At 38.8% G+C, this 18,727-nt stretch overlaps 2 protein-coding genes across 2 annotated transcripts; one reads left to right on the plus strand and one right to left on the minus strand.

The window, feature by feature from the left end:
* Positions 1 to 634: 634 nt before the first annotated feature.
* LOC139719653 (uncharacterized) lies at positions 635 to 5,494 on the minus strand. Its single transcript, XM_071631057.1, has 5 exons — positions 5,354 to 5,494; positions 4,271 to 4,419; positions 2,912 to 3,019; positions 2,174 to 2,277; positions 635 to 843 (listed from the first exon to the last, which is right to left on the minus strand). Exons 1-5 carry the CDS (start codon positions 5,492 to 5,494, stop codon positions 671 to 673), a joined length of 675 nt encoding a protein of 224 aa, XP_071487158.1. The 3' UTR covers positions 635 to 670.
* A 1,405-nt stretch (positions 5,495 to 6,899) lies between these two features.
* Positions 6,900 to 17,535, plus strand: LOC139719652 (TAR DNA-binding protein 43-like). The gene is made up of 6 exons (XM_071631056.1): positions 6,900 to 7,314; positions 8,513 to 8,697; positions 9,716 to 9,871; positions 12,261 to 12,455; positions 13,176 to 13,332; positions 14,275 to 17,535. Exons 1-6 carry the CDS (start codon positions 7,056 to 7,058, stop codon positions 14,781 to 14,783), a joined length of 1,461 nt encoding a protein of 486 aa, XP_071487157.1. The 5' UTR covers positions 6,900 to 7,055; the 3' UTR covers positions 14,784 to 17,535.
* The last annotated feature ends 1,192 nt before the right edge of the window (positions 17,536 to 18,727 follow it).

The raw sequence follows: 18,727 nt of genomic DNA on the forward strand, positions 1-18,727 counted from the left end.
AACCCGATTTTTATCAAATAAATTTTGAATTCCTCTTAAAATGGTATGCTCTGTACTATTTCAGAAGTGTTTTCTTGGTATCCTGCAAAAAAGTTAAAGCCCAATTTCATCTCCACCAATACTGTACCATCCCTTTAACAATAATGCACAGGTAAAATGAAGTCTTCATTTATAGACTGCCACAGGTGGGGATTTTCTGCCTTCTAATGGTTAAGTTTAAAGGGATAATACAGTATTGGTGGAGATGAGAATTGGGCTTTTAACTTTTTGCGAGATACCAAGAAAACACTTATGATATAGTACAGAGCATACCATTTTAAGAGGAATTCAAAGTTTATTTGATGAAAATCGGGTTTGGAGTGAATGAAACATCCAAAAACAAAGTAAAACAGAGCGATCACAATAAAACCCACACTTTATAGAATCGCTCTTTTTGGGATATCTCAGCCATTTCAAAACCAATTTTCATCAAATAAACGTTGAATTCCTCATAGAATTACATGCTCTTTCATATTTCATAAGAGGTTTCTCATTATCTCACCAAAAATGTTAGAAACCTGAAATTATGTCTCAACCAAATCTGTACGATCCCTTTAATAGTCCACAGTTTGTTAATTGCACCACACTGAGCAGGCCTACAGACACTCCAACTGTGCAGAATCAGCTCAAGTTAGAACAGATTGGTTTTCAGCATGACAGCACTGAACTCTTGGAGGTCTACCATATTGTCCCCGTTTCGATCCGCCTCCTCGATCATCTCTCGAAGCTCTGCCTCTGTGAATTTCACCCCAGACTCCTTTGCTGCCCTCTTCAGGTTCTCCAGGGTCAGCTTACCAGTGTTATCTTACAGGAAACAAAAGATACAGCCGACGATTAGCAGAGATATTTCACATACGGACCTACTTATCCTCCACTAATCCTTTTTATGTACCACTATCAATCCATGTCATAACAGACCGACGATTTGTAGGAATTATAAAAAGAACTGAATAAGATTTGATTTCTCTCCACATTATTATGTATGTCTTCTAACAGACCTTGACCAAGTTCCCCTTTGATGTCCTCCAAACGTGGAATTGTGTGAAATTATTTTGACCTATTATGACATCACAAATAATGTCATAATGGGTGACTTATAATGAGCTCGTAGCGATGACTCAGAACCAAATTCAAATGAAACTTGAACGAAAAGTCAATAATGACACAAGGAACAGATGATTAAATTTTGGTAGTGATCTAGGAATTTTTATGGATTTTGTAAGGATTTTGTTATCTTTTGGCATATAAGGTCAATGAACTTGGAGTTCTAGCTGTGTGTGCTCTGCTCTGGCAGGGTGCTGCCACGCAGGTGAAAGTTGATGACGTAAACAAAAGGCTTTTATGTTGGGAAATAGGTAACGTGTGTATGGGTGAGTTGCTGGCTTGGCGGAGAACTGCATTCTCTGAGTGCTTTTCTAGTTTACATAATTTTTTTTTTAAAGCTGTATACTAACTTGAGTGAATTCCACTAATCCCTACACTGGCAGCACATTTTAGAATGTTAAAATTCCTCCTTTTTAAAACTGAAAAATTGGGGTTCTTTGTCTGATTCTTTGCAGATTCAATGGATCTACCCAGTTCCTAGAAAATCCTTCTCTGAAATGAAATACGGAATGAAAGTCAGAGGTGCCCATGGAATAATGTCAAGATGGTAGTTTTGCAGCAAACTTTCCAAGAAAATAGCCATGGTCACACTGGCAAAAGATTGCGAAGTTAAGGATCATGAAGTCTTTGCGATATTTGGTCGTCCGTCCACACTGGCAGCCGGTGCACACACACGTACATCACAGTAAAAGTGTGCTTTGGAGACACCGCCCGCAAACAGATGGTGGACTAGTCACGTGACAAACTTTGCAAAGTTTCAGTTGATAGCATTAACACTGTCAAAAGATCAAGAAGATTGGCAGGAGTCAGAGAAATATCTTAAGTTTGAGTGGGAAGTTTCGCGGGGAGTTTCGCGAGAAGTTTGCTGTCGTCTAGTAAAACTTGGATACTTTTAAAATCGCGATCTTGAACTTCACAAGCTTTTGCAAGTGTGCTCACAGCTATTAATGGTAAATGTTCAGTGTCCCACCAGGTACCCTTTTTTATAGTTGTGATTCGAGAGGAGGATGGATTGCATTTCTTTTCTTACCATAATCCATCATTTTGAAGCCCTGAGTGATCTCTGCCTGGACATCCCTGGCTGTTCCTTGCTTGTCAATGATGAACAGCAGGAATTCATTGAAATCAATAGTCCTGATGATTGTAAGTATCAAGAAAGAAAACGAAACAAATACTGTAAAATTGTGACATAAAACACAGCATTATCATGATAATGCCTCCATGCCACCTTATTCATGATGCTGGGAAAACACTCAATTTCTAGCAGTCTAACTGTCCTCCTTTTCAGGTGATAAGATTCAAATGAGAATTTGGTTTTAGGTTTTTGTTTATTATAAATGTAGGAAATTCTATTAAAAAAAGCCTCTGTGACGGCTGGAGCAGAATTTTTAAAGTAATGTAGATCATTCATACAATAATTTTGTCTCTTGGAGTTATAAAGTGAAAACCAATATTGCCCAACATGCCCTACGGCTTGCTCAACATAGTAACAAGTGGTACATGCAATCTGCATATCAAGTATAAACTATGATATCAGTTTTTGAAGCGGATTCATCACATTTGCCAACTGCCATAGAAAAATGCAATTACACGAAAATTTAGCACACTGTCAAACAGTCTAATGGAGCACTATGTCATTCTGGATATTCAGTCTTAACTAGTCGAGGATGAGTGATAATTTTTCTTGTAACATGCACTTCCCACATACATCTGCTCAAGTATACTCCGAGCTAGTTTTCTCAAGTGGTAAAGATTTCCGACCACTCACCCTGATCTGTCAAGATCGATATCAGCCACCATGTCAGCAGCCTCTGACTTGGACACCTTGAAGCCCAGAGACCGCATGGCTCTTCGGATGTTGTCAGCTCGGATCATCCTAGCACACAAAGGCAGGAAGACCGCAGGGGTTAAAGGTCAATATACTTCTAATTGCAGAATGTATTCCCTGTACCAGTTCATTGCTAGTCTGCATTTGAGATATAGTTCACTTCCACTTTTAGTTCCTTTTTCACATTACATAGTGAAACATACAATCATTGAACTGGAATAATGTACGTAATTCTACATGTACATACAACATGACAACTTGAAGAGAAAAGAAAGTTAAAATGCAAACTTCAATAATGATTAAATACATACAGGAGGAAGAAAAATAAAGAGAAGTCTGTAAATTATGACAAGATTTATTTCCATATGACTCAAATGTAGATGATCTCAAAGAAAAGTGAGAAAACCTATTCAAACATTCACTCTAAAACTCCTGTGTAGAACATATATTTTACTTCTACAGCACTGTGGTTGCCATTTACATAGTTCTATGCACTTTATATAGAATAGGCCCTGCAATGACTATAGAAGATGAATGAGATTGATAGATTCTCATTTGATTGCAAGATTATCATCTTGATGAAATCCAGGGCTATGTAAATGACTATTACATTGTATAGGCATGGATGAATCTTTCACCAGATTGAACAAATAACAATATCACTGGTTCAGCAAATTTCATTAACCCATTGAGGACAGACTGATTTTGCTACAACATGCATTTCCCATAGACACCTGCCCGAGTAAAGTTGGGACTCATCCTCAACGGGTTAAAATCACAAGAAAATTTTTCCTGGTTCATTGCAATAGATTCTGGTGGGAGTGAGTACATGACTTAAAGATAATATAAAGTTTTAGTACCTCAAAAGTTTCCCTGAGTTTCCTTGTCTTACATGTTTCAGGTTAAAGTACCTTTCATATAACTAACACTGTGAGAATTACTCGCCCCAAAGTGCTCTCATGACTTAGTAATCATGCAATAATGGTTTTGTACCAGAGCAGAGTGGGCTCTGAAAAATTTGAACGAGCCGTTAGTTTGACTCGACGTGGTACCGCGACAATCAATATACACGTATTGTACGAAACCATTATTGCATGATTTCTAAAACATGAGAGCACTTTGGGGCGAGTAGGTCTCACAGTGTTAGTTATATGAAAGGTGTTGTACTTTAACCTGAAACACAAACTAAGACAAGGAAACTCAGGGAAACTTTTGAGGTACCAAAACTTTATATCATCTTTAAAAAAATGAAAAAGGATCAAAGGTTAGATTGTACAATGTAGAGACTTGCTGACACACCCTCGTTTGTCTGCAAAGGCATCAAAGACCGTCTTCAGGTCCCGAATTTCATGCGTGGTCAGCTGCTCAAAAACTTTAGTTGAAATACGACATCCCATAAATTCTTTGGTCTGCAGGTCCACACGGTCACCAGTCAGTACTGCTTGAAGCTGAATATAGAGAAAATCAATGACACATAGAGCAACAGTAATACTAATACTGATGAAAACAATAGTGACGGCTTATCACTAATTTCACTTTCAGTATCAAAACTTATCGGTCTCCAAAATGACAGAAGAAATTGCAAAAATTGCATCATAGATCATTCAAAGTCTTGGGGATCAAAAGTGCACTCACTGACTCAGTTCTACACTAGTACTTTTGCACAGAAATATTTACTGCATCTATGCTACAAAATGTAGTTTGAAGAAGAAAAATTAGAAACTTTAGAACAACCTAAAGAAATTGGTCCCGCTTGTAGTCTCAATAAAAGAAAAAAAAAACTCAAACACTAACCCCCCCCCCCCCAAAAAAAAAAAATCAAAAAAAAACAACAACAACAACTGACAACAGTAAGTAAGCCTAGAGACTATTAAAGACTAAAGTAACACACAAAAACGGCCAATGGGTGGGTGACAGTCTGTTTATAAAATCTCCACAATTGCAGCAATAATGCAGCGGAAAATTTTTGAATTTGTGTTGAATAATAATAATCAAACAGATATTCACATAAATTTTAACAGGCATTAGGCGTAAATATTCGTAAATGAATGATACACGCCAAAAAATTAAAATAACAACAACAACTAAGTGTTGATCTGACCCATACATCCCCCCCCCCCCCCCCCCCCCCCCCATGTCAGACTTCATTGATTGTTTGCAATAATTCTGCTGGTATGCATCACCATTGTAACTTGTTGTGTGTAGTTGTATCAACACCGCATAACATTAACTACGTTATCTGATTACAACTGAGTTCATGACCGTTATCGTTCTATTCTAGAACCGCTATCTGTAAACCCATTCTACAACTTCAACCAACATTCTGCAATGTAGGGTCTATACATTCGCACGGTACGATCAAAGTCATGATGAATGACTTACACTTTCACGATGGGACGCCTTCGGTTTTTCTGGTCCTAGATCTTGGGAAGATATTGGATCTTGATTCTGCTGCACTTTCGATCTATCAGCTGAAGCCGGCGACTTGGACTTGCTTCGTTTCTTCTTGACTTTAGAAGGCATCTTATCTCAGGTGTATTCAACTTTTATCCGCTCAAATTAATACAGCTCAAATCCACTTGCACCTACTTCAGAAGTTTACGTAGACGGCTGTACAGCAAACTTTGCTGATTGTATGAAGGGGGACAAGACAGTGCAATATAAACACCACGGCGACGAGACGCTCCTTCGACTGGTGATACTTTTACCTTTCAAAGTAGCCACGGTGCTAATCCACGGTTTATGTCTAAAATAAGGCACCGGTCTCATTCGGACGAGTTCATTCGATACAAAGGGACGAAAAGCTCAAGAAAACAAAAGTGGCTTGGGGGCTAGTTTCTTTTGCAGACCTCATTTCAAAATTACTTGGAATACTGTGTAACAGACTAGACAGGAGTTGCAATCAGCAGTGGAAACCAGTAATACAGTATAAAAAAAAGAACAAACATAACGGATTTAGAGAAAGGCAAGTATTCTTATTACTTCTAAAGATTGTATTTGTAATAACTTGACAGAAGTATGTAGATGTTGGTCAGGTGGGTGCAAAAAAGTAATGCAAGAAGAGGAAATTGGGCATCATATTCACAAGAACAAGACAATGATAATAATAATAATAATGATAATAATAACGATGATGATGATAATAATAATAGCAATGATAACGATGATAATTGATTTTTTTTAAAGATTGTAGTGTGTGTTTTTGTGCCTTTGGTTTGTTTTGTCTTGTTTTGGGTAGTATTTAGTTTTTCCACTAAAGGCTATTTTTCATTTTTTTTTCCCCCATCGTTTTCTGTGTATATGATTCTAGAGTAAATTGATGTTAACGTGTTAGAGAGTATAGTCCAAAAAGGATCAGACGCCTGGTAATTTTGCTATCATTGAATGCTGTTAAAAATGTTTGTTTTTGTGATGTCAAAAATGTATGTCATATGACTTATGAAAAAGGACAATGTTTTGTTCTGATCAATAAAATCCAGAAATACAAAAATAACGATGATAATGATAATAATAATAATAGTAATAATAATAATAATAATAATAATTACAATAATAATAATAAAAAATAATAATAACAATGATAATAATATATATTACTTATAAGGTGCCAAATCCATCTGATAATTCATGCTCTAAGAGAAAACAAAGCAAAACAGTAGGCCTACCGGACCTGATACACAATAAAGATAATGAATTAGGCCTATTTTAAGTCAAGTTACACAAATATTTCTTAAGATTATTCTTATGTCAAAAGGAGCCATGAGAGGATTTTTTTTTTTTGCTTCATTTCTTTTTATTCGTCTGTGAGAGCGTATGGCGCCACAGCTGTGCCGAGTGCAGTGTCATAATGTGGTAATTGCACAATGAGGTAAGGTATGAATAATAAGACTACTCCAAAATGCGCCTTACGCGTGGCGTCCATGTTTGATCTATTCACACGTGTGGTAAGTCGTACTGGGTACTGTTCTCAAACCAGTTCGTGTGACAATTTTCAGCTGATACATGGCATAAAAAGTGATTGAGGTACATACCCTGAGTTTTCTAGACAATCTTGAGCTAGTTAGGTCTTCAACCCACAAGGAAAATGGACTTTATTCGGGTCGCAGTGACAGAGGGAGAGACCGATCCCGATTCTATCATCGAACTGCCCGTAGAGCCAGATGGGGCCATTATGCTCTCAACGATTGTCGCCCAGTTCCCCGGTGCGACGGGCTTGAAATACCGCAACCCCGATAGTGGGGGAATACGTGGTCTGCGAGTCATCGACGAACGGGTTCTCGCCCCACGGCCTGATGGTTCATGGGACGACCTGATTTACGTTGCAACGTTCCCAAAAGGAGCTTGTGAGTATTGGTCGGCGTAACAGTGTTACAGTACACTAGTTTCTACGACTTTTATTTGGGAGAGTGCCTTTTAATTTGAAGTAGAATAAATCTACTCCTGCTGCATGCTGCAGTCATTGATTGATGTAACTGTGGATGCGACCAGCCCGCTCCCACACACACTCCACAGACGTGCAGACAGGGTCAGGGGGGTTCACAAAGTGTAGATGAAGTAGACCCCCTAGATCTACTAGATGATCGAAATAGAATTTAGAAGTCATGAATTTACTCATACTCGCTGTATTTCTTTACTGTAATGTTAGATCTAGATCTAGTCATATATTTTTGGCCTATTCATGACAGAACAAGAACAAGAATCTTCCACGTCGGAACAAGCCCAACAAACAAGGGGTTAAGGGATGAATTCAATTATCTTGATTCTTGTTATACATGTTTACTGTTTCTAAGCAGTTATTTTCGCAAGGGTTTAATTTGCAAATTTCGCGAATCACACTACATTCACAGTTGGTCGCGAATTTAACAACGCGCGAAAATGTCGCCATGCACTAGGGTAACAATGCATGTAAGATAGCGTTGGTGTCAATTCGTGAAAGCAACATCTCGCGAAAATGTCTGTGACCCTCTAATTCTCAAAAATGACAGCTTATACAGTATTCTAATGTTTCTTTATAGCCACTTTAACATACAACTGTACAATGTTCAGTTTGTACAAAGTATGTAAGCTATATCCAGGCATTGGTAATGCAGCACCAGAATCAGTGGCTTGGTTCCAGTGGATATATTTATTTAATGTGTTATTTTTCTTCTGTGCCTGCTTTATTGTGTACATCCATTCAACGGAGCTGCAGTTTTGGGATTACTTCAACAAGTAACAAGTGACAAGTAATTACATGTGTAATAATAATATTTCTTAACTTGTACTATCCAGTTCATTTCAAACAAAAAAGGAGATGTTTAAATTTACAAAGGCAGATAAACATAGGGCCTACACAGTGTGTAGCCTAAATAAAGGGGATAATGTTAAAGTAGTGATGATAATCAGATCAGTGGAATGTAGCGACAGTTCTTTACAAATTTTCCGTGGACAATTCAAGTCATTTGGTCTACTGTGACAGCTAGATCTTGTCTATGTACATATGAGATACTGTCTATATTGTATTGGTCTACCTCAGATGTGGATTTTTTTCATCCCTTGCAGCTGAATTAACATCATCAGATAACAAGAGGAAAGGAGATGACACGCGGGAAAATCCTACCGGAAAGACGCGCAAGATTGACAACCCTCGTACCACAGACCTGATAGTCCTAGGCCTTGACTACAACACGACCGATGATCAGATGAAGGAGTACTTTGGGAAATATGGCGAATTAGTCATGGGACAGGTATAGCACTATGGTGATCTTTTTCTGTGCGTCTGTCTGCATTGAAGTTCAAACATGGGAACCAAAGGAAAGTTTTTCAGTCAAGTCTAGCAGTTGTTGCTTTAATACTGGAATGCTGGGCCCACTTGCCCTTTCAAGGTTATGAAGTCCCTTGTTATGAGACTGTCTGGCCAAAAAAGGAATAGAAATAATGCTACACAAATCAAAATTTTTAGAAAGATATGCAGGGTGTGTACAGTTCTGGTCGAGGTGAGGATTTAACTGTTAACGTTTTGTGAGATATTCAGAAACCACTCTATGAGATGTCAAAAAGCATGCAATTCTAAGGGGTATCAAAACTTTATTTGATGAAAATCAGTTTTGAAATGGCTGAGATATCCAAAAACAAGGTAAAACAAAGAGATCCTAATAAAGTTGTGACCTGTCGCCTTTTATTATTATCACTTTTTTGGATATCTCAGCCATTTGAAACCCAATTTACATCAAATAAACGTTGAATCCTTCTTAAAATTACATGCTCTTTCATATTACATAAGAGGTTTCTCATTATCTTACTTAAGAATGTTCAAAACATGAATCCCCACCTCAACCAGTACTGTACAGTCCCTTTAATAACCATAAATAATGTTATTTCATGGATATTAAAATCAGCATTATGTGTTATCAGGGGGATATAAAGTGCACATTTGCAACACATTTGGCATACTGTACATGTAGCTGAGTGTGTACTTATAAGCATTCAGTACAATGGTAGAGAATGATTGTCCTCTGTTTCTTGTTTGTTTAATCTTTACTGTCCTTATGTGGACTTTGATTGAGAATAAATGTCAAATTTACCATGAGGTCTGGTATTCATTGCAGAGGTACATGTAATTGTAAACCAGATACAGACAAATTGTCTATACACTGTATAATTATTTTCAAGTTTGTAGACTATTACAGGTTACATGTACAATGTACATGCATTTGAAGGCATCATCATGCCCATATCTACTACACTGCAAATGTTTTAATGCAGGTGAAAAAGGACCCAACAACAGGCAGATCCAAGGGGTTTGGCTTTATTCGCTACAAAGACATAGATGCCCAGGAGAGTGTGGTGGAGAAGAGACACAAGATTGACCCGGCTAGCCGCTGGTGTGAGGTCAAGTACCCGGACACCGGAGGCCGAGCGGTGAGTGGGCATCTAGTTTGTGCATACAGTGTATGTGACCGTGCATCACAAAACGCACAAAAAGTCACATGCAGTGATTTTGTGTGAGGACTGAAAATACGTGAAATGGGTCAACCTAACCAATCTTGATTTTTTTTCATATTTTCTGAAAGAGCAAGTCTTTTTCTCTATCATATCAAAATTTGGGATCATAAAACAATCAGGAACTTGTGTTTTCAGCAGTTTTTCGCAAACACTTTTTGGTGGAATAGTGTGATTTCTCATAGAACCCTCTTCTCATTTCTTAAAAACCCTGTCCACACTCTTCACTTTCAACTCTAATAACTAAGATTAAAGCTGCTGCATTGAAAGTTGGCATTAATCATCTGCAGAATGTGATAATGAAGCATGTTCAATTTCAGCTTAACCCTTTGAACCCTGCATTATTTGAGATGGTCGTGACCCTCACCCTGCATTATTTGCACATATTGAGCATATTTTGCTAAATGACTGAATACATTGGTAATACATACAAAAAATACAACAAAAACAAATAACCAAAGGTCTGTGAAGTGTGGTTATGATTACTCCAATTTTATTTGAGCTGCAATAATAGCTCAGCATGACAATATAATGATTATAATCATAATGATAATCAACAATAGTAATGTTAGCTATAAAAACAACCTCACTCCCTGACTGTGCCACGCCCCCTTGACTTCGACGATCACCAACATGATCACCTCCAGCTCCAGCTCTAACGGCATCCCAGCTGCTATTTCCCCCGCTGGTACCCGGCTAAGATTGTACATCACCTTGTGCAGCATCTAGCTCATCATCTGTGTCCGTTTCATCTTCAAAATCACTGATTTTGACTATAATATGACTTGTCAATAGCTTCCTCATAATCACCAGATGATTCACCTAAGATTATCGCATGAGCCTCTTCTGCAGAATAGCATCTTTTTGTCATTTTTATAGCTCAAAACTTGCAAATCCAAACCGTAATCAACGAAAGTATAGACCGAAGAACCTCTCCACATCGTTGTCGTGAGATGGCGTTATATTTAGGGGGTCACCTGACAGTTAACTCTCAAGTTATCAAAGTCACATGATTTCTGGCCGGTATACCGGCCTTTAGGGTATTTGCACGTTCTGAGCGCGGCCGGTTTTCCGGCCTTTCGGGTTCAAAGGGTTAATCTGATAATGCCTTCATTGTTGTTGCTCTGGTGGTCAACGTCCTGTTTTTTGTTCCATTTATCCCACAGCTAGCATGGCTTGGTAAAATTAAGCGCTTGAATACACTCTGTACTTCAGAGCCTGTTTTCTCAGTTCACACTTTCCAGAGTGTGTCCTTTCTTTCCAATATTTAGATAGGTTAGGAGAGTCCATTTGAATTGAGTTATACATCATTTTAAAGCTTAGAGTCTGCTCTTTCAGAATCTGCCTTTAACTAAAAATCCATGTCTGGCAACTTTTTGTTGGTTTTGTGATGCAGGGTCACATTGATACAGTATACATACATGTAGAAGGAATGCATATGAAGGAAGACAGCTGTACAATATATTATCCTGCAAAGACACAAATTGTAAAAGTACAAATGTAAGGTTTTCAGAAATACAGAACAAAATTTTTTGATGGATCAGCATCAGTAATATCTCATTTCATATATGAAGAATGACAGTGTAACCGCCAACTTCATGCGTGTGTTTATTAATGAAATTCCATTCTTCAACATGTGAAACAAGTAAAACCAAATATGCGTTTAAACAAAGTGTAGCAGTAAACAGTATAGTTAGCAGTAATAACATAGAAAGTGTACATGTAGGAATATGTTTCTGATAGCAAATCGAGAAGACCAAAAGTACAATGTAGGTTGGTTGGTTAGTTGGTATGTTTTTTTATTGTATTTGGGGGGGGGGGGGAGGGGAGTAAGCATAGATTATGATAAAACATAAAATAAAAAAATCTTATCAAGACCAGCTACAGGCAATAATGTACAATCAGGACTGCAGAATTCACCTTGTGAAAGAAGTACCTCATTGTAAGTATGAATGCTCAATATTACACTGTACAAGGTTTCCCTCTGTATTGAATTGTATGTATTGTATTGGAGCGAGTTTTTGGGTATAGTGGTAGAAATGAGCCCATGTGGGTTCAATATGAGAAGTGCCAGGCACATGGTAAAAATAATACCACTCTGCTTAGGTTAGTTTTTGAACAGAGTTTGTGTGCTCTTTATAGAGGAAGATACAATGTATGGGGACATAACAAAATGTATATGCACTTAAGATTTAGATCTGAACAGGTTTGCTGTAGAGCTCCTGCATTCAATAAATTTGAAAGGGGTACAAATATTTCCTTTAGTCTGTTGTTCTGATTTTCCTTTTGCTCTTTCTGTTCCCTGCAGCAACCGAGCAGGAAGAAGCTGTTCATAGGGAGACTGTCGGGGGATATCACCAAGGAGCATCTGTACGACATCTTCAGCAAATTTGGCGAGGTGGTGGACGTCTTCATCCCAAAGCCTTTCAGGGGCTTTGCTTTTGTCACCATGAACAGCTCCAAGGATGCCGATGAGATCATCGAAGAAGACCTCATTATCAATGTGAGTTGCTCTTAGGGGACTCTGCCCAAAATATGGTCTCAGTTGGTGGATTGGAATGCAGTTGAATATTTGAATTCAGTTGATGGATTTAATAGAATGTTTGAACATGACATCAATGATGCCTGAGAAAAATTTGATGATCTGTTCAGGAGTTACAAAGTTTTAAACTTTTAATTAAGTCCATGTGATGTCATTGTTGCCTGAGCAGGCTACGACAGTTTACAGATACTGCAGGATGTAACATCGCAGCAATAGGAAAGTTTGCCAATTTGTTCATCGTTGGTATTTCTTGAAAACACAGCACTGTGCATTTGTGGGTAATTATGTGCATTTACGTAAACTCTGTTGGCAAAATTGTGTACTTGTTTTCACATACAGTATGTCGCAAAATGCAGTTAGACTGCGACTTTAACAACACACAAAAATATCGCCACTTGATCTTAATCTCATTAAATTTGCAAAGTGAATGGACAGGCATTAGTACACCAATGATAACCTCAGTGTCAAATCACGAAACATCTCACAAAATGTCTGGGGCCTCATTCCCGAAAATGTCATACTCAAAAGTTGCATACAGTATAAACATAATATGATGGCCAAAACAAGTGATTACGTGTAATGCAGCGAAGAGTGATAAAGGGCAGGGGCAGATATACAATGGAGTTGTAGAGTTTGATTGATTACATAATCTTTTCCCTTTTTATTTGCCCCACTCTTCAGGGAAACAGTGTCTACATCAGCAGAGCTGAACCCAAGGAGCGTGTGGTTAACAAGGGGGACCGTTTCTATGGCGATGGAGGTGGTGGTGGTGCTGGTTATGGTAGTGGTGGAGGATACGGCGGAGGAGGTGGCAACGGAGGATACGGAAGCATGGACTGTAAGTCAACCCTTATTCGTTTTTATTTTGTATGTATTTTTTCTACAAGGGCAATCCGCCACCATTTACTTAGCAAGTTATTAATAGGACAGGCTAATTAAAAAAAGTATCAATAGTAATAAAATAAGGAGAGATAAGGGGAAAATCCAGCAAATAATGAAAATGATGGAAAGGTACTTTTCTATAGCACAGCTGCTATTCACTGTGCTGCAATAGGAGAATCCTCTGCTTGATATCTTTTCAGATTATATAAACCAAAGACAGTTAAAATAAACAGAAAAGATGTTAGAGGGGTTGCAATCATTGTGTTGACATTTACATTCATTGTTTAGAGGGAGGTTTATTTACATAATGTTGCATTTCAACCCTAGGATATGTCAGTTTTACTTCCTTCTAAAGTCATCGGACTGTGCAGTTGCCTTTAGTCTGACTTCATATTTTGTATCCTGTGCTTAATTATGTGAGAAAGTAAGAAGCAAACACCATTTCCAGCAGAGGATTGATGGTTAAGGAACGTTACAATAATGGCTGACAATTACCTCAGATTAAAACGATTGATGCAAGTTCTGATTCATCTTGATTACATTCAATGTAACTAAGGCCCAAAGTTAGATTGCTTCATATGGACTTACTTATTTACTTTCGAGGACCATTTCAGGTCCGATCCTGAGCGTTCATCGGCTTGTCTGACCCGTAACAATAACATCGACATTGCATCAGTACCTATCGCTAATAACATTTTCCCGCCACCAAATCAGACAAGCTGATGCAGCCTCCAGGATTGGATGTGAATCCCTTCTCAGAAGTAAAACAGTTAAGTCCAGATGCAGGGATTCAATTTTGTGGCTTGATAAAGATGAAAACTTGTTTTGCTTACTTGTTCGGTGTAGGAAGACATATTCTGGTCACTTTATTTGCATCTCTTGCACGATTTTTCGGCAGCTTTCAATCGAGGCGGGTATCAACGCGATGGAGGCCGTTTCAGGCAAGATGGCCGTGGGGGAGGGGGCTATGGGGGAGGTGGTGGGGGTGGGTATGGGGGAGGAGGAGGAGGAGGGGGTTATGGAGGGAGTAGTGGAGGTGGGGGTAGGGATGGTGGTGGAGGAGGCGGACACATGGACAGGAGCGGTGGAGGTGGGGGAGGGGGTGGCCAGGGTAACCTCAACCAGATGCAGTTGAACCAGGCGGTCCTTGCCGCGGCCCTGAGTCAGGCGGGGCTTGGCATGATGGGTAACATGTTGGCCCAGGGTATGGGTCCTGGGGGCGGGGGAGGAGGAGGGGGAGGTTCGGGAGGTTCGGGGCAGGGTGGAGGTGGATCGGGAGGTGGTGGCCAGGGCACCGGCCAGGGTCAGGGAGATGTGGGCTACTCCAATCCTTCATGGAGTGGTCAGTCTACGCAAGGCAGCGGAGATTCAGGGGGCCAGTTCTTCAACAAATCATCTGGTTGGTAGGTATGAAGTCACTAGCTTAGGTTCTGTTCTCTTGTACAGTGTCAAATACTGCTATCTATGAGTCTACACATTCTTACTGTAATGTTCATAGACAAAATATTGCCCTCATATTTCTCCAGCTTTTAAAGCAGTTTAATCATATGTTGTTGAATAAATACTTTCGGCACTCTTTCCTCAGATGTTACAGCTACCGACATCCAAATTATCATTTTTGTTTATGTTTGTCTTATCAAGCACTCAGAGGTTTTACTCAGTCCTGTACTCAGTCCAATGCCGTAGACATTGCTCTTTTTTTCTCCTGTCAGTCGAGTAAAGTTAAATAGCGAAAAATCACCAAAATACAAATTTGTAAAAATATACCTACTGCTTTGTTTCAAGAGTCCAATCTTGTTGCATTTACACGATCAATCAAAATGCGTCAAGGTAAAAGCACTTGTCTCACAAAAGTAGCAATATTTGGGAGCGAAACGCTTGTAAAATTTATGCTTGAAAAGAGTAATGTGCATGTAAATATATAACAGTGTTGCATAAAATTGGCTAGTGCTCAAAATTACAGAATATCTATAAGTACTTGTAATTAACCTATTTGATCTTGTTCATTCAGCTTTGAACTGATACAGTTTTCCAGTGTAGTTAGCAATGTAAGGTAAGGAGAAGAGTATACATTGGTACATTGCAAATGTTCAGAGCTGTTGAGAAAATTTCTCTACTCATGAAGACGTGCCAGCCTCACACTCATTACACACATTCCTCTGAGGACCGAAATCTTCCGTAGCACGAGATACAACGTCACTCAAGGTAAGTCGTTTAACCCTGTCAAAGCCAAAGTGGAGATTACTGTGTGTTTCATGCATGCAAGCTCCTGAGAAGGGTTTCTGCTTGTAAGCCAGAGGTGAAAGCGACTTCTGAGTGACGGAGTTTCGTGGAAAGAGCAAACGAGATAACAACGAAAGCCGGTTTCTGAAGGGTGGTCTGGAAGTGGAGGGAGGCGGGAGGATTTTTCGTAGAGACAGAGTTTGTTTGTTTGTTTAAGTTGCGGGATGAAAATGATGAAAGTTCAGAAACAGGGTGAACATGGCTAAAGAAAGGGAGGAAGGATGGGAAAGATGTGAATGAGGGAGGCAATGTCTGAAGAGAAATGAGGTACATTAGTGTGAGACTGCAATGTACGCAAAGACCAAGCAAAGAAGGTACCTTATTTTAGATAATGTACAAGATGAGGAAGAGAGGATCTTTCAGTAAGAGTTGTTGGGTGTACAAGTTCCTACTGATTTGTAAGTTTAATGTTGTCGGCATGGGAGATGAGCAAGACACATGATATTCAAATGCTGTCAACCTCACAACATCAGCCTACCCTCCAAGAAGCAAGCTCAAAATTGATTGATGACGAAACATGATTTAACAGTTATCACTGTTGTTGATTCGTAGTAGATTTCACCTGTACGAGGTTGACAGTATTTCATGAGTACTTTGAGCAGAAGTATGTTTTCACTGAGGTTTTGTACTGATATTATCTTCGAGAGGGAGAAATGCATCAGGAAGAAATGTCATATGTCTGTATGAATACAGTGTATTCAGTTATAAGAGGGGAGTGATGTATGTAAGTAGTGCTTTGTTCAGCCAGATATTTGAAGAGGGCATGTAACTAGCAGTATATCTGGCGCCATCTGTAGACCGAGTTTGGCCAACTTGGTTTCAGTTGCTTTGCAATGTGGCTTACATTCCTCTGTTACACGCTTGCCTAACAAAGTATCATGCCACCATTGTGCTACCCATGTGATTAGAGTTGGCCATACTCGATGTATAGATGGGACTGGGAAAGATTGGTTGAAAGATAAGCGCAAGTTTTTTCTTAACTCTGATATTTGAAGAGGGTGTGTAAGTACAAGCAGTATGACCAGAGCCATCTGTACACCGAGCTTGTGAAGAATGTTTTGAATGCTCAGAAGTATTTTAGAAAAGTTGGCAATGGAGGATGTGAAAATGTGGGATGCATGGAGCTGAACAGATTGACTTTAATGTACAATTGTATGAGATTTTCATAGGAAGCATTCACTTGTGTATTTTTCGTAGAATCTGTGAACAAACTATCTGTTACGGTTGGTAAAGGCAACCAGCCTTTGTTTTAGGGATTATCACTCAGCACTCAGTGATTGTGAGTCATTCAGATGAACGAAGAGGATAAAGTGTGGAGAAATGTATCCAATGTGCGTTGATTCCTGTTAATTTTGCGTTGTCTTATCGGACCTCCTGAAAAAAAAAAAATTAACTCTCTCTAGCTATGAGGGTGCAACATATTGCAGTGTCCTTTCATTTTGTGACTATGTCCATATCTGAGGCAAAATCAAAGGGTATTATCTCCCAATCACTGAGCAATTTCAGTCTGGCCTCTTCAGGCCACATCTGGATATAACGTGTTTGTAAAGATGTAATCAAGAGTTTTGATGACCCAACGACAGCAACAACAGCATTGTATTGCTCGTAGTCATTTGTCGGTAAATGTGGCAAGTACATGCTGGCCTTGGAAGTTTGTCGGGTCATGGACTACCTGCAGTGTGTTGCACTCTTGAATTTTATATTTTGTTTTGGTAGGGGAGTAAATTTGATTTGAATGAATCAGTGATGAATTAGTTTAATTTTTTTAATTGCCAGGTGGCGAGAGATATGGAGTAAGGTTCAGTGTGTCAGTGAAAAAGTGTTGTAGCTATCTGTCTGTGAGTTTTAATTAACAAACTTGAAATAAATGACAATTGTTTCCAACTACTACTTGAAAGATTGAGTGTGTTTTTCTTGGTTCTTAATTGGTTTAGAAATGCAAATGTCAAGTGAACACTTGTTGTGAAGAGCCTTTGGGACTGGGAAATTGTGTTTATAATGTCATGTACATGGTAAATCAGAAATGAAAGAAAATTAATGCAATTGATTGAAAATTGCCCTTCATTGGTGTAAATTAACATCTCAGTCAGTGTTTTAGTACATGTGTAGTAGCCGTGATAAAAGTCATGGGCATACATACTCGGGTTGCACTTGAAGTAATGACCTTATGATTGCTAGACAAGTGATGTATCCACTGAACCACTGATCTTTCTCCTGATAACCAGTGATGGTTCTAATCCTTTCCAGCAGTGGGTACTGCATATCTATTTTTTTTCATGATTCTTGCGTCAGGCTCAACCCGAGTATGTTTATGCCCATGGTGATTATCTGTATCAGGGCAATTGCCCCCCCCCCCCCCCCCCCCACCCCCTGCTAAATTCTGGTTAGTAAAGGTTAGGGTTAGATCAGAGGAAGGGTCCGGGGTAATTGCCCTAGACCCTGATTATCATGGCTGCAGATACAGTACTACTAAAACACTGCATAATCGGTGATTACTTACATTGATAAAATGCAATTTTTGTCAATAAGTTTCAATAAAAACGACAACTCGAATTATTTATTCGGAGAAATGTAATACACAAAGGAATTGGTTCCACTGGGACTTTTTTTTTATTGAATCATTTCTTTATTCAAGAAAATGTTTCACATACATAAACAGGTCGATTATCCATTTAGAAAATTGCAGGTATACATCAAAAGTTGCACATCACAATTTTAAGAACATATGATGCAAATGACATCGGTGAAATTAATGCGCCTGGTCTATTTCATTCATTTCAATAAATGAATTGAGCTCCTGAAAACAGACCTTCCATTCCAGAACACCTAGAAGAGTCCTGGATGTTTGTACACGTTTTTCCAGGCTGGGAAAAGTTGTGGGAATAAAGAACAAATAAAAAGAGAAGTCATGAAAATTGAAAAAAAAAGATGTGGAAATTCGACACGTTTTGTGATAACCAAAACTACTTTCTTTTCAAGTTTTTATGTAATGCACGTAGTGATAATTCAATTCAGTTCAGTCTGATGTTTCCAAATATAGGTACGGGTGTATGTGATAAATATATATA

This window comes from Diadema antillarum, unplaced genomic scaffold (assembly GCF_040938485.1).
Source record: "Diadema antillarum isolate AM-2024a unplaced genomic scaffold, OU_Dant_1.0 scf00000112, whole genome shotgun sequence".
Classification (NCBI taxonomy): domain Eukaryota; kingdom Metazoa; phylum Echinodermata; class Echinoidea; order Diadematoida; family Diadematidae; genus Diadema; species Diadema antillarum.

Coding starts and splice junctions, on each gene's coding strand:
- LOC139719653 (XM_071631057.1), bottom strand. CDS start 5,494: ATGCCTTCTAAAGTCAAGAAGAAACGAAGCAAGTCCAAGTCGCCGGCT. Junction 3,020..4,270: donor GCCTTTGCAGACAAACGAGG/GTGTGTCAGCAA, acceptor TTTGTGTGCTAG/GATGATCCGAGCTGACAACA. Junction 844..2,173: donor CTTCAAAATGATGGATTATG/GTAAGAAAAGAA, acceptor GTTTCCTGTAAG/ATAACACTGGTAAGCTGACC.
- LOC139719652 (XM_071631056.1), top strand. CDS start 7,056: ATGGACTTTATTCGGGTCGCAGTGACAGAGGGAGAGACCGATCCCGAT. Junction 7,315..8,512: donor AACGTTCCCAAAAGGAGCTT/GTGAGTATTGGT, acceptor CATCCCTTGCAG/CTGAATTAACATCATCAGAT. Junction 8,698..9,715: donor GCGAATTAGTCATGGGACAG/GTATAGCACTAT, acceptor GTTTTAATGCAG/GTGAAAAAGGACCCAACAAC.